We start from the raw sequence: 16,321 nt of genomic DNA on the forward strand, positions 1-16,321 counted from the left end.
AATGACAAAAGTACTATTCTCGTTTTAAGAAGAAAGTATAAAATATATTAAAATGAGCTGTGAAATAAAGCAATTGAATTTGACCTTTATACAAGAAGGCATTTCCTATGGTTAATACTTTAATATTGTACCTATTTAATAGTCATATTTACTCCCAGTGGGTTCTAAATTGTTCCTGCCTTTTAGATAATTATTTCTCTTCTCCGAATGCCTTAATGTGTAAGCATGAATTTGTATATTAGATATTTAAATTGCATTGTAAAAAGAATCTCTAACCGTAGCTTATGTTTCTTCCCTTTCCTGGTGGTTTGCTGTTAGAATTATTCTTCATAGGCTTTATCTTCATGGGACTCTTCTTTTACGTACTGATTACAAGACTGACACCTATGAAGTATGATGGTAAGTAAGAATAATGTCATTTAGGTGTTCAGAAAGGAAGATGCTGTGTTTACACTTCACCTTTGCTTTACTGTATTGGTGTGTAAAATACTGTAAAACTTATGTTCTAACCATCTTTTCTAAACTGCTCATTCAGACTTTGTCTTCCAAGTTTTTGGTACTTGGTCAGTTACTTGGAACTTAGGGAAATAAAGGGCCATATGGATTAGAAACCTGTATTCCAGCTACGTGGTATATTGAAATATGAGATTTACAAGTCAAACTGTTAAGATATTTTTTTTTAATTTTATTTGGTGAGGAGGGGAGGCAGAGACAGACTCCCTCATGCGCCCCGCATGGGATCTATCTGGCAAGCCCACTAGGGGGCGATGCTCTGCCCACCTGGGACCCTTGCTCCCTTGCAAACAGCCATTTTTTTAGTGCCTGAGGCAAGGCCATGGAGCCATCCTCAGTGCCTGGGCCAACTTGCTGTAATTGAGCCTTGTCTGTAGGAGGAGAGGAGAAGAGGAGAGCAAAAAGGGAATGGTAGAGGAGCAGATGGGCGCTTCTCCTGTGTTCCCTGGCCGGCCAGGGCCTTAAGGTTTTCTTTACCTTAAAACAAACACAACTCCTCCTTCCTTCTCATGTGTGACAGAATGCTTGTCAACCCTTCTTCCTCAGCCTCACTTTATATGTTGTGCCAAGCCTTTCCTGTCATTAGTCCTGGGAGTTATAGCTCTCGCCACTGTTCATGTCAGAGACTGGTTTCCCCCAGGAGGTTCAGGCTGGTTTCAGGGCACTGCTGAAGAGCCCTCCAACGTCCTGTTAATGCCTGACCAACAGCAAGTCTAAGGATGGCTCTGGTAATGTATATTGTGTCTACAGCACGCAGTCAGAGAAGTTCATCTTTATTCTTTGTGCAGTTCGTCTGATTCTGACAGCCATCGCTGGAGTCATTGGTGGGATTTTCTTGGTAGCTACTTGGTGGCGATTTGGAACCCTCATGCTCTGCATGCTGTGTGTTGGACTGGTGCTAGGCTTCCTTATCTCGTCAGTGACTTTCTTCACTCCGCTGGGTAAGAGATGCATACTAATGTTGTGTGTGTTCAGTTCATTGTTTGAAAGGTCTTATTTGGGCTCTCCAGTTGTAGAGTTCTGGAAATTGGCCTTTGATAATGTGGCACTTGAGGAGGGACCAGTACTTATAAGAATCCCTCTTTCCTCAAAGGCACCTGTAATAGATGATTTACAGAGGCCTATTATAGGTAGCTTTTGTATCTACTTGTTGTGATAAGGTGTGCTTTCTGTTAGATTTAATGGAGGTAAGGGGCATTTTTAATATATGGCAGAACAGTGTTTCTTTTTTGTTTGTTTTTCTTTTAACCCCTGGAACTCTTTCTTCAGATGAATCTTAAGCAGAAGCCCAGCCTATCCTGCAGATAAATTTAGGGCTGCTCTGCTGGCCGCTGATTTGGGGAACTTGGTGCTTTGTTCCAAGTCTTGTCTTTTCCCCCTAACCTCCACTGCCACCCTTTGCCAAACTGTGTTCCTAAGGTACCTACTTGCAGTCATCCTATGACAGTGGCACGGGAATGATCCTGGGTTTTTTTTATTTTTAAGTCAGTTTCTTGAAAAAAGAAAAAAAAAGTCAATTTCTGTCAATGCAAAAAATCTGGTTAACTTTGTTTTGTCAAAAATGGAATTCTAGAAAAAAAAAAAAGGAATTCTAAGGTACTTTATTAAGCTGTTTCCTTATGATAATGTTTAGCTCTTTTATTACCACATCAGATTGAAGTTGATAGAAATGACAGACACAAGTGTAGTTGTCTCTTGAGGTTATCATCTCTTGAGAACAGTAGAGTGTAATAGTGCAGTTGGCTCTCGAAAGACTTTTTTTTAAGATCAGAGAGAATTGACAACCGTGTGTTTACTGACCATTAAGAGATCCTTTGTTCTGATTTTAGCAAGCCTATAACCAAGTTCATTCCCACAGCACCCCCTGCAGGTAGCTTTTTAACAATTTTTCAATTAGGTTAATGGGAATGTAGATTGGTACAGCCATGATGGAAAACAGTATAGAGCCTCGGTAGTCAACCTGGTCCCTACCGCCCACTAGTGGGCATTCCAGCTTTCATGGTGGGCGGTAGCGGAGCAACCAAAGTATAAATAAAAAGAGAATTAACTATAGTAAGTTGTTTTATAAAGATTTATTCTGCTAAACTCAGCAAAAATCCAACATAAAGTACTTAGTAAGTAATTATTATATGTTTTTTTTTTTCTTTTGTATTTTTCTGAAGTTGGAAACGAGGAGGCAGTCAGACAGACTCCTGCATGCGCCCGACCGGGATCTACCTGGCATGCCCACCAGGGGGCGATGCTCTGCCCATCTGGGGAGTTGTTCTGTTGCAACCAGAGCCATTCTAGCGCCTGAGGCAGAGGCCATAGAGCCATCCTCAGTGCTCAGGCCAACTTTGCTCCAATGGAGCCTTGGCTGCAGGAGGGGAAGAGAGAGACAGAGAGGAAGGAGAGGGGGAGGAGAGGAGAAGCAGATGCACGCTTCTCCTGTGTGCCCTGGCCCGGGAATCAAACCCGGGACTTCTGCACGCCAGGCCAACGCTTTACCACTGAGCCAACTGGCCAGGGCTATTATTATATGCTTTAACTTGCTGTAACTCTGCTTTATAAATTTTATAAAGTAAAGTTACTTCTCTACTTTATAAATCACCATTACTGTGGAACCGGTGGGTGGTTAGAAAATTTTACTACTAACAGAGATACAAAAGTGAGTGGTAGGTATAAAAAGGTTGACTACCCCTGGGATAGAGGTTCCTCAAATATTTAAAATTGGAACTGCCTTATGACCCTGTGAACCCACTTCTGAGAATATATACAAAGAAACCCAAAACACGAAATCAGAGGAATTATATGCATCCCTGTGTTCATCATAGCATTATTTACAATAGCCAAGATATGGACGTGACCAAAGTGCCCACGAATAGACAAACTTTGTTACATTTACACTGTGGTGTATTACTTGACCGTAAAAAAGAATGAAATCTTACTATATGCAACAGATGGTGTGCTGAGTGAAATAAGTCAGACAGAGACAGACAAATAACCACGTGATTTCATTTACCTATGGAATCGATAGAACTCCCTCTCTTCCTAGATACATAGGTCTCAAGATAGAGGGCCACCTGCAGGTGGACTGAATGGTGGTGCCAGTGTCAGTATGAAATAGCTGTCAGGCTTATATTGTTATTTAAACTTAATTTATAATTTATTTATTTATTTTTAAAAATTTTTTATTTATTCATTTTAGAGAGGAGAGGGAGAGACAGACAGAGAGAGAGAGAGGAGAGACAGAGAGAGAGAAGGGGGGGAGGAGCTGGAAGCATCAACTCCCATATGTGCCTTGACCAGGCAAGCCCAGGGTTTCGAACCGGCGACCTCAGCGTTTCCAGGTTGATGCTTTATCCACTGCGCCACCACAGGTCAGGCCAAAACTTAATTTGTAAATAGGAGTTCTAATATATTTGTCCTGGGTAACCTGGGTGTGTCACATTTTGGAGAAGGTTCAGTAGGAGCAGGTAAGTGGTGAGCTCTCCCGCCTTTCCTGATGCATTAGGAGAACACATCTTCCACTCTGCAGTGGCTAGGTAGGAGATGCACTGATGGCAAAAATTTACTAAATGGATTTTACTGCTTATATTAGGCAGGAGTTCAGGTGGTTAACTCTGAATGTCATTTACTTGTATTTTTTACTTTGCATTACAAAATCATAGATATTTAGAGCTAGGATTGATGATTTGGAGTTTGGAGATGAAGTGGTTCAATCTTCTCATTTTATGGGATAGGAAAGTGAGGCTCAGTTTCACAGCTAGTGAAAGGAACAGCTTGGACTAGTCAGACATCATCTAAATTATCTTGGTAATTGATGCAGAGCATTTACCTGCTTGATTTTACTCTCACCTTCTATCTGCTAGGACACACCCTTCAAAGGTGATTATATTGACAGTTAAATGAATAAAATCAGAAATCATTTCTAATTGCCAACACATTCCCTGGTTATTACATTAAACCTTATAGGTTAGACCACCAACTTACATCATTCACAAAAATAAACTCAAAATGGATAAAAAACTTAAATGTAAATAGTGAAACCATAAACATCTTGGAAGAAAACATAAGCAGTAAACTCTCCGATATCTCTCATAGCCATATTTTTGCCAATTTATCTCCATGGGCAAGTGAAATAAAGGGCAAAATAAACAAATGGGACTGTATTAAACTAAAAAGCTTTTGCACAGCAAAAGACAACATGAACAAAATAAAAAGACAATCTGCACAGTGGGAGAACATATTCACCAATACATATGATAAGAGGTTAATAACCAAACTTTATAGAGAACTTCTAAAGCTCTGCCTGACCTGTGGTGGTGCAGTGGATTAAGCGTCAGCCTCGAACACCAAGGTCTCCAGTGCAAAACCCTGGTCCTGCCTGGTCAAGGCACATATGGGAGTTGATGCTTCCTGTTCCTTTCCCTTCTCTCTCTCTCTCTCTCTCTCTCTCTCTCTCTCTCTCTCTCTTCCTCCTCTCTAAAATGAATAAATAAATTAAAAAAAAAAAACTTCTAAAGCTCAACACCAGGAAGTAAACAATCCAATTAAAAAATAGGCAAGCCTGACCAGGTGGTGGCGCAGTGGATAGAGCGTCGGATTGGGATGAGGAAGGACCCAGGTTCGAGACCCCGAAGTCGCCAGCTTGAGCACAGGCTTATCTGGTTTGAGCAAAAGCTCACCAGCTTGGACCCAAGGTTGCTGGCTCGAGCAAGAGGTTACTCGGTCTGCTGAAGGCCCAGGGTCAAGGCACATACGATAAAGCCATCAATAAACAACTAAGGTGTCGCAACAAAAAACTGATGATTGATGCTTCTCACCTCTCTTCGTTCCTGTCTGTATGTTCCTATCTATCCCTCTCTGACTCTCTCTCTGTCTCTGTAGAAAAAAAAAAATTTTTTTTTAATGGTAAAAGGAACTGAATAGATGCTTCTCCAAAGAGGACATACAGATGGCCAATGGGCATATGAAAAAATGTTCAACGTCACTAATCATTAGAGAAATGCAAATTAAAACCACAATGAGATATCACCTCACACCAGTCAGAATGGCGCACATCAACAAAATAACACAGAATAAGTGCTGGCGAGGATGTGGAGAAAAGGGAACCCTCCTGCACTGCTGGTGGGAATGCAGACTGGTGCAGCCACTGTGGAAAACAGTATGGAGACTCCTCAAAAAATTAAAAATCGAACTGCCTTTTGACCCAGCCAACCCACTTTTAGGAATATATCCTAAGAACACCAAATCACTGATTCAAAGAAGTAATGCACCCCCATGTTTATGGCAGCATTGTTTACAATAGCCAAGATCTGGAAACAGCCCAAGTGTCTGTCAGTGGACGAGTGGATTAAAAAGGTGTGGTACATATACACAATGGAATACTATGGGGCCGTGAGGAAGCAGGAAATCTTACCTTTTGCAATGGCATGGATGGGCCTGGAGATCATCATGCTAAATGAAATAAGCCAGGCGGAGAAAGACAAATATATGATCTCACTTATATGTGGAATCTAATGAACAATGTGAACTGAGGAACGGAATAGAGGCAGAGACGGGGTCACAGGGATCATAGGGTCAGCTGTCAGAGGGAAAGGGAATGAGGGGATAGGATCAGAGAAGGGGATTAGTGAAATTATATATACACATAACACATAGATACAGGTAACGGGACAGCAAATCCAAGAGGGAAGAGGGGAAAGGAGAGTTTGGGGGAGGGGGACCAAAGGGGTATAATGAGAAACACGGGGTGGGGGTGAGGGTGTTATATTGAATGGGATACTTGAACCATGTTAACACAATAAATTAAAATTAATAAAAAAAATTTTTTTTAAAGTACCTCCTTCATTGTAATTAATATTATAAAGTTAGAACTGCTGAATTTTGATAGTTGAGCTACAGGTTTCATTTGTAGCTTCCTGGTGGCCATTGCAAAATAGGAAATAGTATGAAATGTTACCCATGAAGTAAAAATACAAAAACTGAGGACTTGTTTTGCCCAAATCATCCTTGTGGCTTCACTGAGCAATATGGGAGAAGATACTTATAACATTAGTAAATTAAGAAATACAGTTATTTTTTTTAATCCTTTCAAGTATGCCAGAGTCAAAAGGCCAAAGAACACCCATGGAGGCAAGAATCATTTCCAATTAAAGCTCACGTCCACCAGGAAACTGCACTGACCTCACTCACATACAGTGTGGATGGTCCTCTTTCTTTCTCAGTTAGGAACACACGTTTAATTGCTACGTCAGAAGCACTGCGCTTCATCTATCCCTCAGTAACACTTGGAAGTATGACCTTTGGACAGATGAGGAACCTGCGGTTTTTAACCTGCCGTCACTGGTAGGTTTTGCAGAGACAAGGTGTTTGACTCCAAAGCAAGGGTTGGCCAACTTCACCTGAGAACCCAGTCTTCCTGTTCTGTAAATGAAGTTTTACTGAGATAGCCACGCTCACTTGGTCATGCGCTTTACATGGCTGCTATTGGACAACGGCAGGCTTGAGTGGTGAGCAGGCCCACAGGAGTGAAAATGCTGTCGCTGTTTGTAAATATGCTTACCCACCTGCAATAGCTTCTGTGCTCACCTCCTCGCCAGTCAACCAACTACACAAATACATCTCGTATCTGCTCCTCTCCTCTGGGAAATAAAAGGAAAAGGCTTTGTATAATAACAGAAGAAAATGTAAACTAGGAGCGCTAAATGCCAAATTATTTTTCTACTAAAATATCAAAGACTGATGTTTTGTAAATAAATTTTCTGGAGGGAAAAAAAAAGAAAGAAAAAACTTCCTACGTATGTTCAGATGTTGAGAAAGTGAAGTTTAACCTGGTGAACCTATTGTTGATGTATGATTTCTTTTTGCTTTTTTCAGGAAACCTAACAATATTTCGTAATGATGCCGTGTTCTGGGTGACCTTCTCTTGTATAGCTGTTTTCATTCCAGTAGTTTTCATGGGCTGCCTAAGAATAGTAAGTGTTTCATCACAGGTTGGATTTATTTACTATATCCTCATGGGCCTTCTGTTGTTTACTGATTGCATCAGTTTGCATGTTTTATTCACTAGGGAGAACTTTATGATACTCTGTATCAGACGATTAATTTTAAATAGCCTTGTTGCTATGAAAGCAAGGAAGTACCAATTACAATGACCATACAGTGTTTTTTTAATCACGTGGAGCAGGTTGTCACTGTTAATGTGCTTTAGCAGTGGGAGCAGAGAAGGGAATATAAGTAGTCCCTCGCCATATCACAGTTTACTTTTCGCCGTCTCACTGTATCGCAGATTTTTTTTTTTTCCTTATTTTTCTGAAGTTGGAAACGGGGAGGCAGTTAGACTCCCGCATGCGCCGGACCGGGATCCACCCGGCATGCCCACCAGGGGGCGATGCTCTGCCCATCTGGGGCGTCGCTCTGTTGCAACCAGAGCCACTCTAGCGCCTGAGGCAGAGGCCATGGAGCCATCCTCAGTGCCCGGGCCAACTTTGCTCCAATGGAGCCTTTGCTGCGGGAGGGGAAGAGAGAAACAGAGAGGAAGGAGAGGGAGAGGAGTGGAGAAGCAGATGGGCGCTTCTCCTGTGTGCCCTGGCCGGGAATCGAACCCGGGACTCCTGCACGCCAGGCCGACGCTCTACCACTGAGCCAACCGGCCAGGGCCTATATTGCAGATTTTTAAATTGTATATATCTAATTTTGTATTGCAGAGTTTTCACTATATTGTGGGTTTTTGCAGTATATAGGTATTTTTATATATTATTTTTTGTGGTAAAATAAGCATTTTCTAACCTAAAAAATTGAAAAGAATATAAAAATATTAAAACATATTAAAAGAATATTATATTGAAATAATATGCATAGCGTATATTCATGGGTGAGTACCCATATAGAATTTTATATGTTGTTAAAATTACATAGGTTTAGGAGTGTAAAAAGTGTTTAGGAGCATAGGAAGTGTTTATAAGAGTGCGGGAAAGGTTTATAAGAGTGTAGGGAGGGTTTATAAAGCCTTAAAATGTATATAAAATAAATATAAGGTCACTGCTTCATGGATTTTCACTATTGTGTGGGGGGTTCCTGGAATCTAATCCCCGCGATAGATGAGGGACCACTGTACTTACTGTAATGCACCATCTGGTTCCTCTTTAAATTAAAATTTATAGGTGACGTTCCTTCACAGGGAAGATATTTTTTATTATAAGGTAAACTATGGGTGTTGAGATTATTTTCAGTTTATCTTTCCAACTTTAACTTTTATTCAGCTCTAAGACTTGCCCCCCTCTCATGTCCCCCGTGGCAACAGAAGTGATTCCCTGTGAATGAGGCCAGTGGTAAGAGTTAGAAACTTTAGTTGTTCTACCAGAGGTGAAGCCTAAACTTTCCACTCTTCCACAGCTGAACATACTGACTTGTGGGTTCATTGGCTCCTACTCTGTGGTCTTGGCCGTTGACAGCTACATGTATACAAGCCTTTCTTACATCACCTTGAACGTCCTCCTGAGAGCACTCAGCCCTCGTTTCCGCGCAGCTTTCACAAACGTGCCTTTGCAAACTAATGGTAAGACTCTGACTTGAGAACTGGAATGATAGTCCGCTAGGAACATTGGCCCACCTGTGCTAACTAACGCACTTGTTAACTAGTTTGAAAGACGGTTAACTGGGTGGAAAGAAAGTCAACTGGACACAGGAGGAAACAAACACTGAACAAAGGATATTTGAGTCCTCAGTTAATGATAACTTATGATCATAGAAGCAAAGAATTTAAATTTCGTAGGTGGGTGAAGTTAATACTTCTAAAAATCTATTAAATGGACTTTGTTAAGACATTCCTAAATCAGGATTACTTAGGTTTACCTGGCCAATTTCCAGCTGTGAGAAATATACTGAGAATAAAGATGTCTCCTAACGGGTTGGGGTGGGATGAGGGATGAGAATGACAACCTGGTTTTTCTTTTTTTTTTTTTTTTTTAAATGTTTTCAGTTCTGGAATTTTTTTTGGTTCATTGCCCCTTTAATTTTTTTCTTTTTTTTTTCTTTTCTTTTATTTTTTTTTAAGATTTTATTTATTTATTATAGAGAAGGGGGGGGAGGAGCAGGAAGCATCAACTTCCATATGTGCCTTGACCAGGCAAGCCCAGGGTTTTGAACCAGCAACCTCAGCGTTTCCAGGTTGACGCTTTATCCACTGCGCCACCACAGGTCAGGCAACAACCTGGTTTTTCTATTTTTTTTTTCTCTCTCTTTTTAAAAATTTATTGTGTTTACATAGATTCTAATGTCACCCGTGTTCCCCAGTACATCCCCCCTGTTGCCCTCCCCCTTCAGGATTTGCTTTTCTGCTCTCATCCTATCCTATCACCCTATCATCCCCTTTCCCTCTGTCCGCTTTCCTTCTGGATCCTTTGATCCCGCCTCTGTCTCTATTCTGCTCCTCAGTTCATATTGTCTGTCGGATTCCTCATATGAGTGAGGTCATATGATATTTTTCTTTCTCTGCCTGGCTTATTTCACTTAACATAATAGTTGCCAGTTCCATCCATGTTGTCACAAAAAATATTTCCTTCTTTTTCATGGCCCCATAGTATTCCATTGTATATATGTACCACACCTTTTTAATCCAATCATCCACTGAAACTTGGGCTGTTTTCAGGTCTTGGCTATTGTGAACAATGCTGCAATAAACATGGGGGTGCATTTCTCCTTTTCAAACTGTGCTATGGTATTCTTGGGGTATATTCCTAAAAGTGGGATGGCTGAGTCAAAAGGCAGTTTGATTTTTAATTTTTTGAGGAATCTCCATACTGTTTTCCACAGTGGCTGCACCAGTCTGCATTCCCACCAGCAGTGCAGGAGGGTTCCCTTTTCTCCACATCCTCGCCAGCACTTACTTTGTGTTGTTTTGTTGATGAGCGCCATTCTTACTGGTGTGAGGTGATATCTCATTGTGGTTTTAATTTGCATTTCTCTAATGATTAGTAATGTTGAATATTTTTATCTGCCTATTGGCCATCTGTATGTCCTCTTTGGAGAAGTGTCTATTCATCTCTTTTACCTTTTTTTTTTTTGTATTTTTCTGAAGTTGGAAACAGGGAGGCAGTCAGACAGACTCCCACATGCACCTGACCGGGATCCACCCGGCATGCCCACCAGAGGGCGATGCTCTGCCCATCCAGGGCGTTGCTCTGTTGCAACCAGGGCCATTCTAGCGCCTGAGGCCGAGGCTATGGAGCCATCCTCAGCACCCGGGCCAACTTTGCTCCGATGGAGCCTTGGCTGCGGGAGGGGAAGAGAGAGACAGAGAGGAAGGAGAGGGGGAGGAGTGGAGAAGCAAATGCGCGCTTCTCCTGTGTGCCCTGGCCCGGGAATCGAACCCGGGACTCCTGCACGCCAGGCCGATGCTCTACCAGTGAGCAAACCGGCCAGGTCTTTTGCCCATTTTTTGATTGGACTGTTTATCTTCCTGGTGTTGAGTTTTACAAGTTCTTTATAAATTTTGGTTATTAATTCCTTTATCAGACATATTGTGGAATATGTTCTCCCCTTGTGTGGCTTGCCTTTTTATTTTGTTCATATTGTTTTTAGCTGTGCAAAAGCTTTTTAGTTTGGTGGTGTGCGTTGGGAGCCAGTGCATCTGCCTACTCTGCTGCCATCTTGGTTCTCTCAAAGCATGAATCCGACAACCTGTTTTTTGTTGGGTTTTTTTTGTATTTTTCTGAAGCTGGAAACGGGGAGAGACAGTCAGACAGACTCCCGCATGCGCCCGACCTGGATCCACCCGGCACGCCCACCAGGGGCGATGCTCTGCCCACCAGGGGGTGATGCTCTGCCCCTCCAGGGCATTGCTGTGCCGCGACCAGAGCCACTCTAGCGCCTGGGGCAGAGGCCAAGGAGCCATCCCCAGCGCCCTGGCCATCTTTGCTCCAATGGAGCCTTGGCTGCGGGAGGGGAAGAGAGAGACAGAGAGGAAGGAGGGGGGGGGGTGGAGAAGCAAGTGGGCGCTTCTCCTATGTGCCCTGGCTGGGAATCAAACCCGGGTCCCCCGCACGCCAGGTCGACACTCTACCGCTGAGCCAACCGGCCAGGGCCTGACAACCTGGTTTTTAAAGTTAATCCATTTCCCTCCTTTAAGAAAGCATGTAAGGGGAGGGGCATAAAGAAAACCAAATGAAGGGTGATAGAGGATGGTTTGACTCTGGGTGATGGATATACAACATAATTGAATGTCAAAATGATTTGGAGATGTTTTCTCTGAATCTATGTACTCTAGTTGACCAATATCACCCCATTAAAATTAATTGTCTAAATAAAACTAAAAAATAAAATCATGTAATTTGCTAATTGAAAGTGATTTTTAGTTGGTAAGTGTATTATTTCTTTAGTTGTAAGATTTCTACCCATTAAAAATTTTCAATTAACTTTTTGAAGGAAAAAAGACCACCAAATTAAATGTTCACAAACATTGTCAGGTAGGTTGGTTTCAGAAATGTTAAAACATGGAGGATGAAAAGCATGCTTTAGAATTGAAGGCAAACGTTGTTATGCGTATTTAAGGACAAATCCTTCCCTCTGCTCTCCTGAGCCTGCCTTCATTGGGGTTCATGGTACAGACCTAGAAATCCATGTCGTGGAAGTTTTACATTCAAGACAATATTTTGCAAAGCTCTTGCTAGAAGCCTTTTGTTGAATCTCTTCACGCCCGTCTGTACCCACTTGATCTGCGTGGTGTGGGGAGTGGGAGAACGAGCATGGTGGGGCCCAGTGCTCCGTGAGGTATTCTTGTGAGGGGTACTGAGATGCTGCTTGTTCACCTGCCCCCTTGTGGGAAACACAACAAACCCTGGGCCTGTGGGCACTGCTCATAAAATATTGGAATGTCCAGGATTCAAACAAATGTTTCCTTCACAACCTCTTTGAACTTTCAGATAGAATAGAACATTCCTGTTTTCAAATTTAAGACTATATCTTCCTCACTCATTCCCGTGGTTTGTATGTAAGGAAATAACATATATTTGGATAGACTCACCAGAGTCTGATATGACTAAGAAAGGATGATGAAATTTAAGCTAAGAAGGGTTACTTTTTATATCTACTAGGTTTTAAAATACAAAAGTTCAAACTGCTTTTTCCTGTTTTTAGACTTTATTATCCTGGCGGTATGGGGGATGCTGGCTGTAAGTGGAATTACGTTACAGATTCGAAGAGAAAGAGGGCAACCTTCTTTTCCTCCCCACCCATACAAGTTATGGAAACGAGAGAGGGAACGCAGAGTGACCAACATCCTGGATCCCAGCTACCACATTCCTCCACTGAGAGAGAGGCTCTATGGCCAATTAACCCAGATCAGAGAGCTCTTCCGGAAGGAACAGCCAGCTGGAGAGAGAACACCCCTACTTCTGTAGTTGCCTGAGAGTTTCCTCCGTGTGATCCTGAAGTACAACCCAGGCACTGCCTCAGCTTGGGTGTGTATGCCCAGCCTGCTTCAGCCATCTCCAGTGCAAGTCTGATAAGAAAACGGTCTTATGTGTCTGTGTGGTGTCCTTACTGATACATGCTGAGGATATGCCAAGGAGATTATGATAATTCTGAGTGAATGAAAAAGATGACCAAAATATTAGGGAGCCTTTTCCTAATTCCAAAATACTTAAGAAATTACCTTTTTTGGTTTACAGCAGTGGTAGTCAACCTGGTCCCTACTGCCCACTAGTGGGCGTTCCAGCTTTCATGGTGGGCTGTAGCAGAGCAACCAAAGTATAAATAAAAAGATAGATTTAACTATAGGCCTGACCAGGTGGTGGCACAGTGGATAGAGCATCGGACTGGGATGCAGAGGACCCAGGTTTGAGACTCCGAGGTCGCCAGCTTGAGCGCAGGCTCATCTGGTTTGAGAAAAAGCCCACCAGCTTGAACCCAAGGTCACTGGCTCCAGCAAGGGGTTACTCCATCTGCTGAAGGCCCGCGGTCAAGGCACATATGAGAAAGCAATCAATGAACAACTAAGGTGTTGCAATGTGCAATGAAAAACTAATGATTGATGCTTCTCATCTCTCTCCGTTCCTGTCTGTCTGTCCCTGTCTATCCCTCTCTCTGACTCACTGTCTGTAAAAAATAAAAATAAAAAATTTAAAACTTAAAAAAAAGATAGATTTAACTATAGTAAATTGTTTTATAAAGATTTATTCTGCCAAACAGTGAAAATCCAACATAAAGTACTTGGTAAGTAATTATTTTATGCTTTAACTTGCTGTAACTCTGCTTTATAATTTTTTTTTTTTACAGGGTCAGAGAGAGAGTCAAAAGAGAGGGATAGTTAGGGGCAGACAGACAGGAACAAAGAGAGATGAGAAGCATCAATCATCAGTTTTTCGTTGTGACACCTTAGTTGTTCATTGATTGCTTTCTCATATGTGCCTTGACTGCGGGCCTTCAGCAGTCCGAGTAACCTCTTGCTCAAGCCAGCGACGTTGGGTCCAAGCTGGTGAGCTTTTTGCTCAAGCCAGATTAGCCCGCGTTCAAGCTGGTGACCTCGGGGTCTTGAACCTGGGTCTTCCACATCCCAGACCGACGCTTTAACCACTGTGCCACCGCCTGGTCAGGCTCTGCTTTATAAATTTTATAAAGTAAAATTACTTCCCTACTTTTTAAATCACCATTACTGTGGAACTGTTGGGCAGTTAGAAAATTTTACTACTAACAGAGATACAAAACTGGGCGGTAGGTATAAAAAGGTTGACTACCCCTGGTTTACAGGATCAACTTGCTCAGTTAAAAAGATACACTAAAATAAAACAATGAATCTCATGTACAGCCCTGATGTTTTGTTTTGTTTTTTTTGGTGCCGAAACCCGGGACCTGATGTTCTTTTTATAACTTCTTAATTCTCTCACCTTAGTTTGTCTAAACCTAGGAGGCAGGGGCACAGATTTAAGTGTTAGAGGGAATATTTTGCCACTGTTTAAAGGTTTAGGAATTTGATACTGGGTCTTCAGTGTACAAAAGAAGGAGAACTAACTTAAAAGCAATCTGATTACTTAGTTGCATCTTTTGTAGTATCATATTATCAAACATACCGTTCTTTTGCTTACTTTTATGATAAAAAAATTTACCATATCAATCATTTTAAGTATATATATATAGTTCAGTAGATAACCTTTGTTTTTGCCTTTTCTTGCTTAAAATGGCAATTTAAATAGCTAAATTATTTATTTGAAAACAGGTCGAATTTATGTAAAAATCAGAATTTTTATATTGATGATTTATTTATATTCCAAATAATGGCCTATTTTTCTTCTTTTGAGGCCCATTAAAATAGTGTTGGCAGCTGATCACAGATTTAAACTGTATTAGGTGACATGAATTGTTTTGTTTTTATATTGAATTGATATAGAATGGCTCCTACCTTAATTTATAGTTCCATTAATAAGGAAAACTTTACATTTTGCATTTGTAATTCTTTCTGCTAAATTATTAGCATAGATGTAAAAATACTCTCAAAAAATTTCTCTTCTATAGGAAGCCTTTGTACCATCTATGTTGTAAAGTGATGAAGTCTAAAAGGATTCTGCTGTTTCATGGAGTTGTTTTAATTAGGACCTTGGCATTTGGTAGGAGAGTCCCTTCAGTTTTGATCCTTTTCAACATAAAATGTACCCGGATGCCCTGATCTGCATACCTGCTCCTCTTCTCTGCTGTTGGAGCCTGTGCCACCAGCTCTGCCTTGGACTTTTCAGCTGGTGACTGACATGCCTGAGTGACAGGGTGGTTGTATGCACATTTGTGAGTTAACCACTATTTGAAATGATGCTGCTTTTAAGAGTTTTTTCAAAGCACAATTTTTTTTTTCATTTTTTTTACAGACAGAGAGTGAGTCAGAGAGAGGGAGACAGGGACAGACAGGAACGGAGAGAGATGAGAAGCATCAATCATTAGTTTTTCATTGCGCGTTGCAACACCTTAGTTGTTCATTGATTGCTTTCTCATACGTGCCTTGACCACGGGCCTTCAGCAGACCAAGTAACCCCTTGCACGAGCCAGCGACCTTGGGTCCAAGCTGGTGAGCTTTTGCTAAAACCAGATGAGTCTGCGCTCAAGTTGGCGACCTCAGGGTCTCGAACCTGGGTCCTCTGCATCCCAGTCTGACGCTCTATCCACTGCACCACCGCCTGCTCAGGCCACAATAGATTTTTGAAGTTTCAGTTAACTGAAAACTTTTCAACTTTTATTTTTAAAAGTGTTTTATAAAGGCTGAAACAAAATGAAAAAAATCTAAAACTAATCATTTTGCTTTGAAAATTTTCACATAGGTGTTTGTTTACTGATTATTCTGTAATCCACACTGTTTAAGTGCAGTAATACTTGAAGGAAATTTTTTTTTTTTGTTTTTCACTGTAGGGATTCTGCCTTCTGCCATATATTTGTACATTCTAACAAAGTTATACAGAATGTTTGTGACAGTTATTTTCTGTATCAAAATGCACTTTCAATGAAGATTGTAAAGACAGGGCATACTTTTTTGGGGGATACAAATTGTTCAAAATTTTTTTTTTGATAATTTGTGAGTAATAAAAAGCCGGTTTGTACAATTTTTTAAATAATAAATTCCAATTTTGAAAAAAATGCCAAAAGTTCTTATAAATTTTTTTTTACCAACTGTATTTGTACCATAGTAATAAGATGTAAGAGGACAGTTTCATAGGTTTAAAAATGAAATTACTTAATTAGAAAAATAATTATCAAGTCAGTTTAAGTATAAATGAAATAATAGGAAATGAAGGAAATCTGGGGCAAGCTGATGTCTTTCATGGATTAATTTGTATTGTCATTAGAA

At 41.1% G+C, this 16,321-nt stretch overlaps 1 protein-coding gene across 2 annotated transcripts in view; it reads left to right on the forward strand.

The window, feature by feature from the left end:
- TM7SF3 (transmembrane 7 superfamily member 3) overlaps positions 1–16,100 on the forward strand; it is a 50,645-nt gene extending 34,545 nt beyond the window's left edge. The window contains exons 8-13 of one of the 2 annotated variants that reach the window (XR_010730222.1): positions 319–399; positions 1,302–1,454; positions 7,375–7,472; positions 8,893–9,055; positions 12,634–15,026; positions 15,072–16,100. Coding sequence is in view for 1 of the 2 variants with exons in the window: in XM_066265921.1 (XP_066122018.1) it covers positions 319–399; positions 1,302–1,454; positions 7,375–7,472; positions 8,893–9,055; positions 12,634–12,896 (758 nt within the window). In the remaining variant the exon portion in view is untranslated. Of the gene's footprint in view, positions 1–318; positions 400–1,301; positions 1,455–7,374; positions 7,473–8,892; positions 9,056–12,633 lie in introns of both variants that reach the window. The other variant, XM_066265921.1, reaches the window with a different exon arrangement.
- Positions 16,101–16,321: the final 221 nt, after the last annotated feature.

Source organism: Saccopteryx bilineata, chromosome 1, assembly GCF_036850765.1.
Source record: "Saccopteryx bilineata isolate mSacBil1 chromosome 1, mSacBil1_pri_phased_curated, whole genome shotgun sequence".
NCBI classification, from domain to species: domain Eukaryota; kingdom Metazoa; phylum Chordata; class Mammalia; order Chiroptera; family Emballonuridae; genus Saccopteryx; species Saccopteryx bilineata.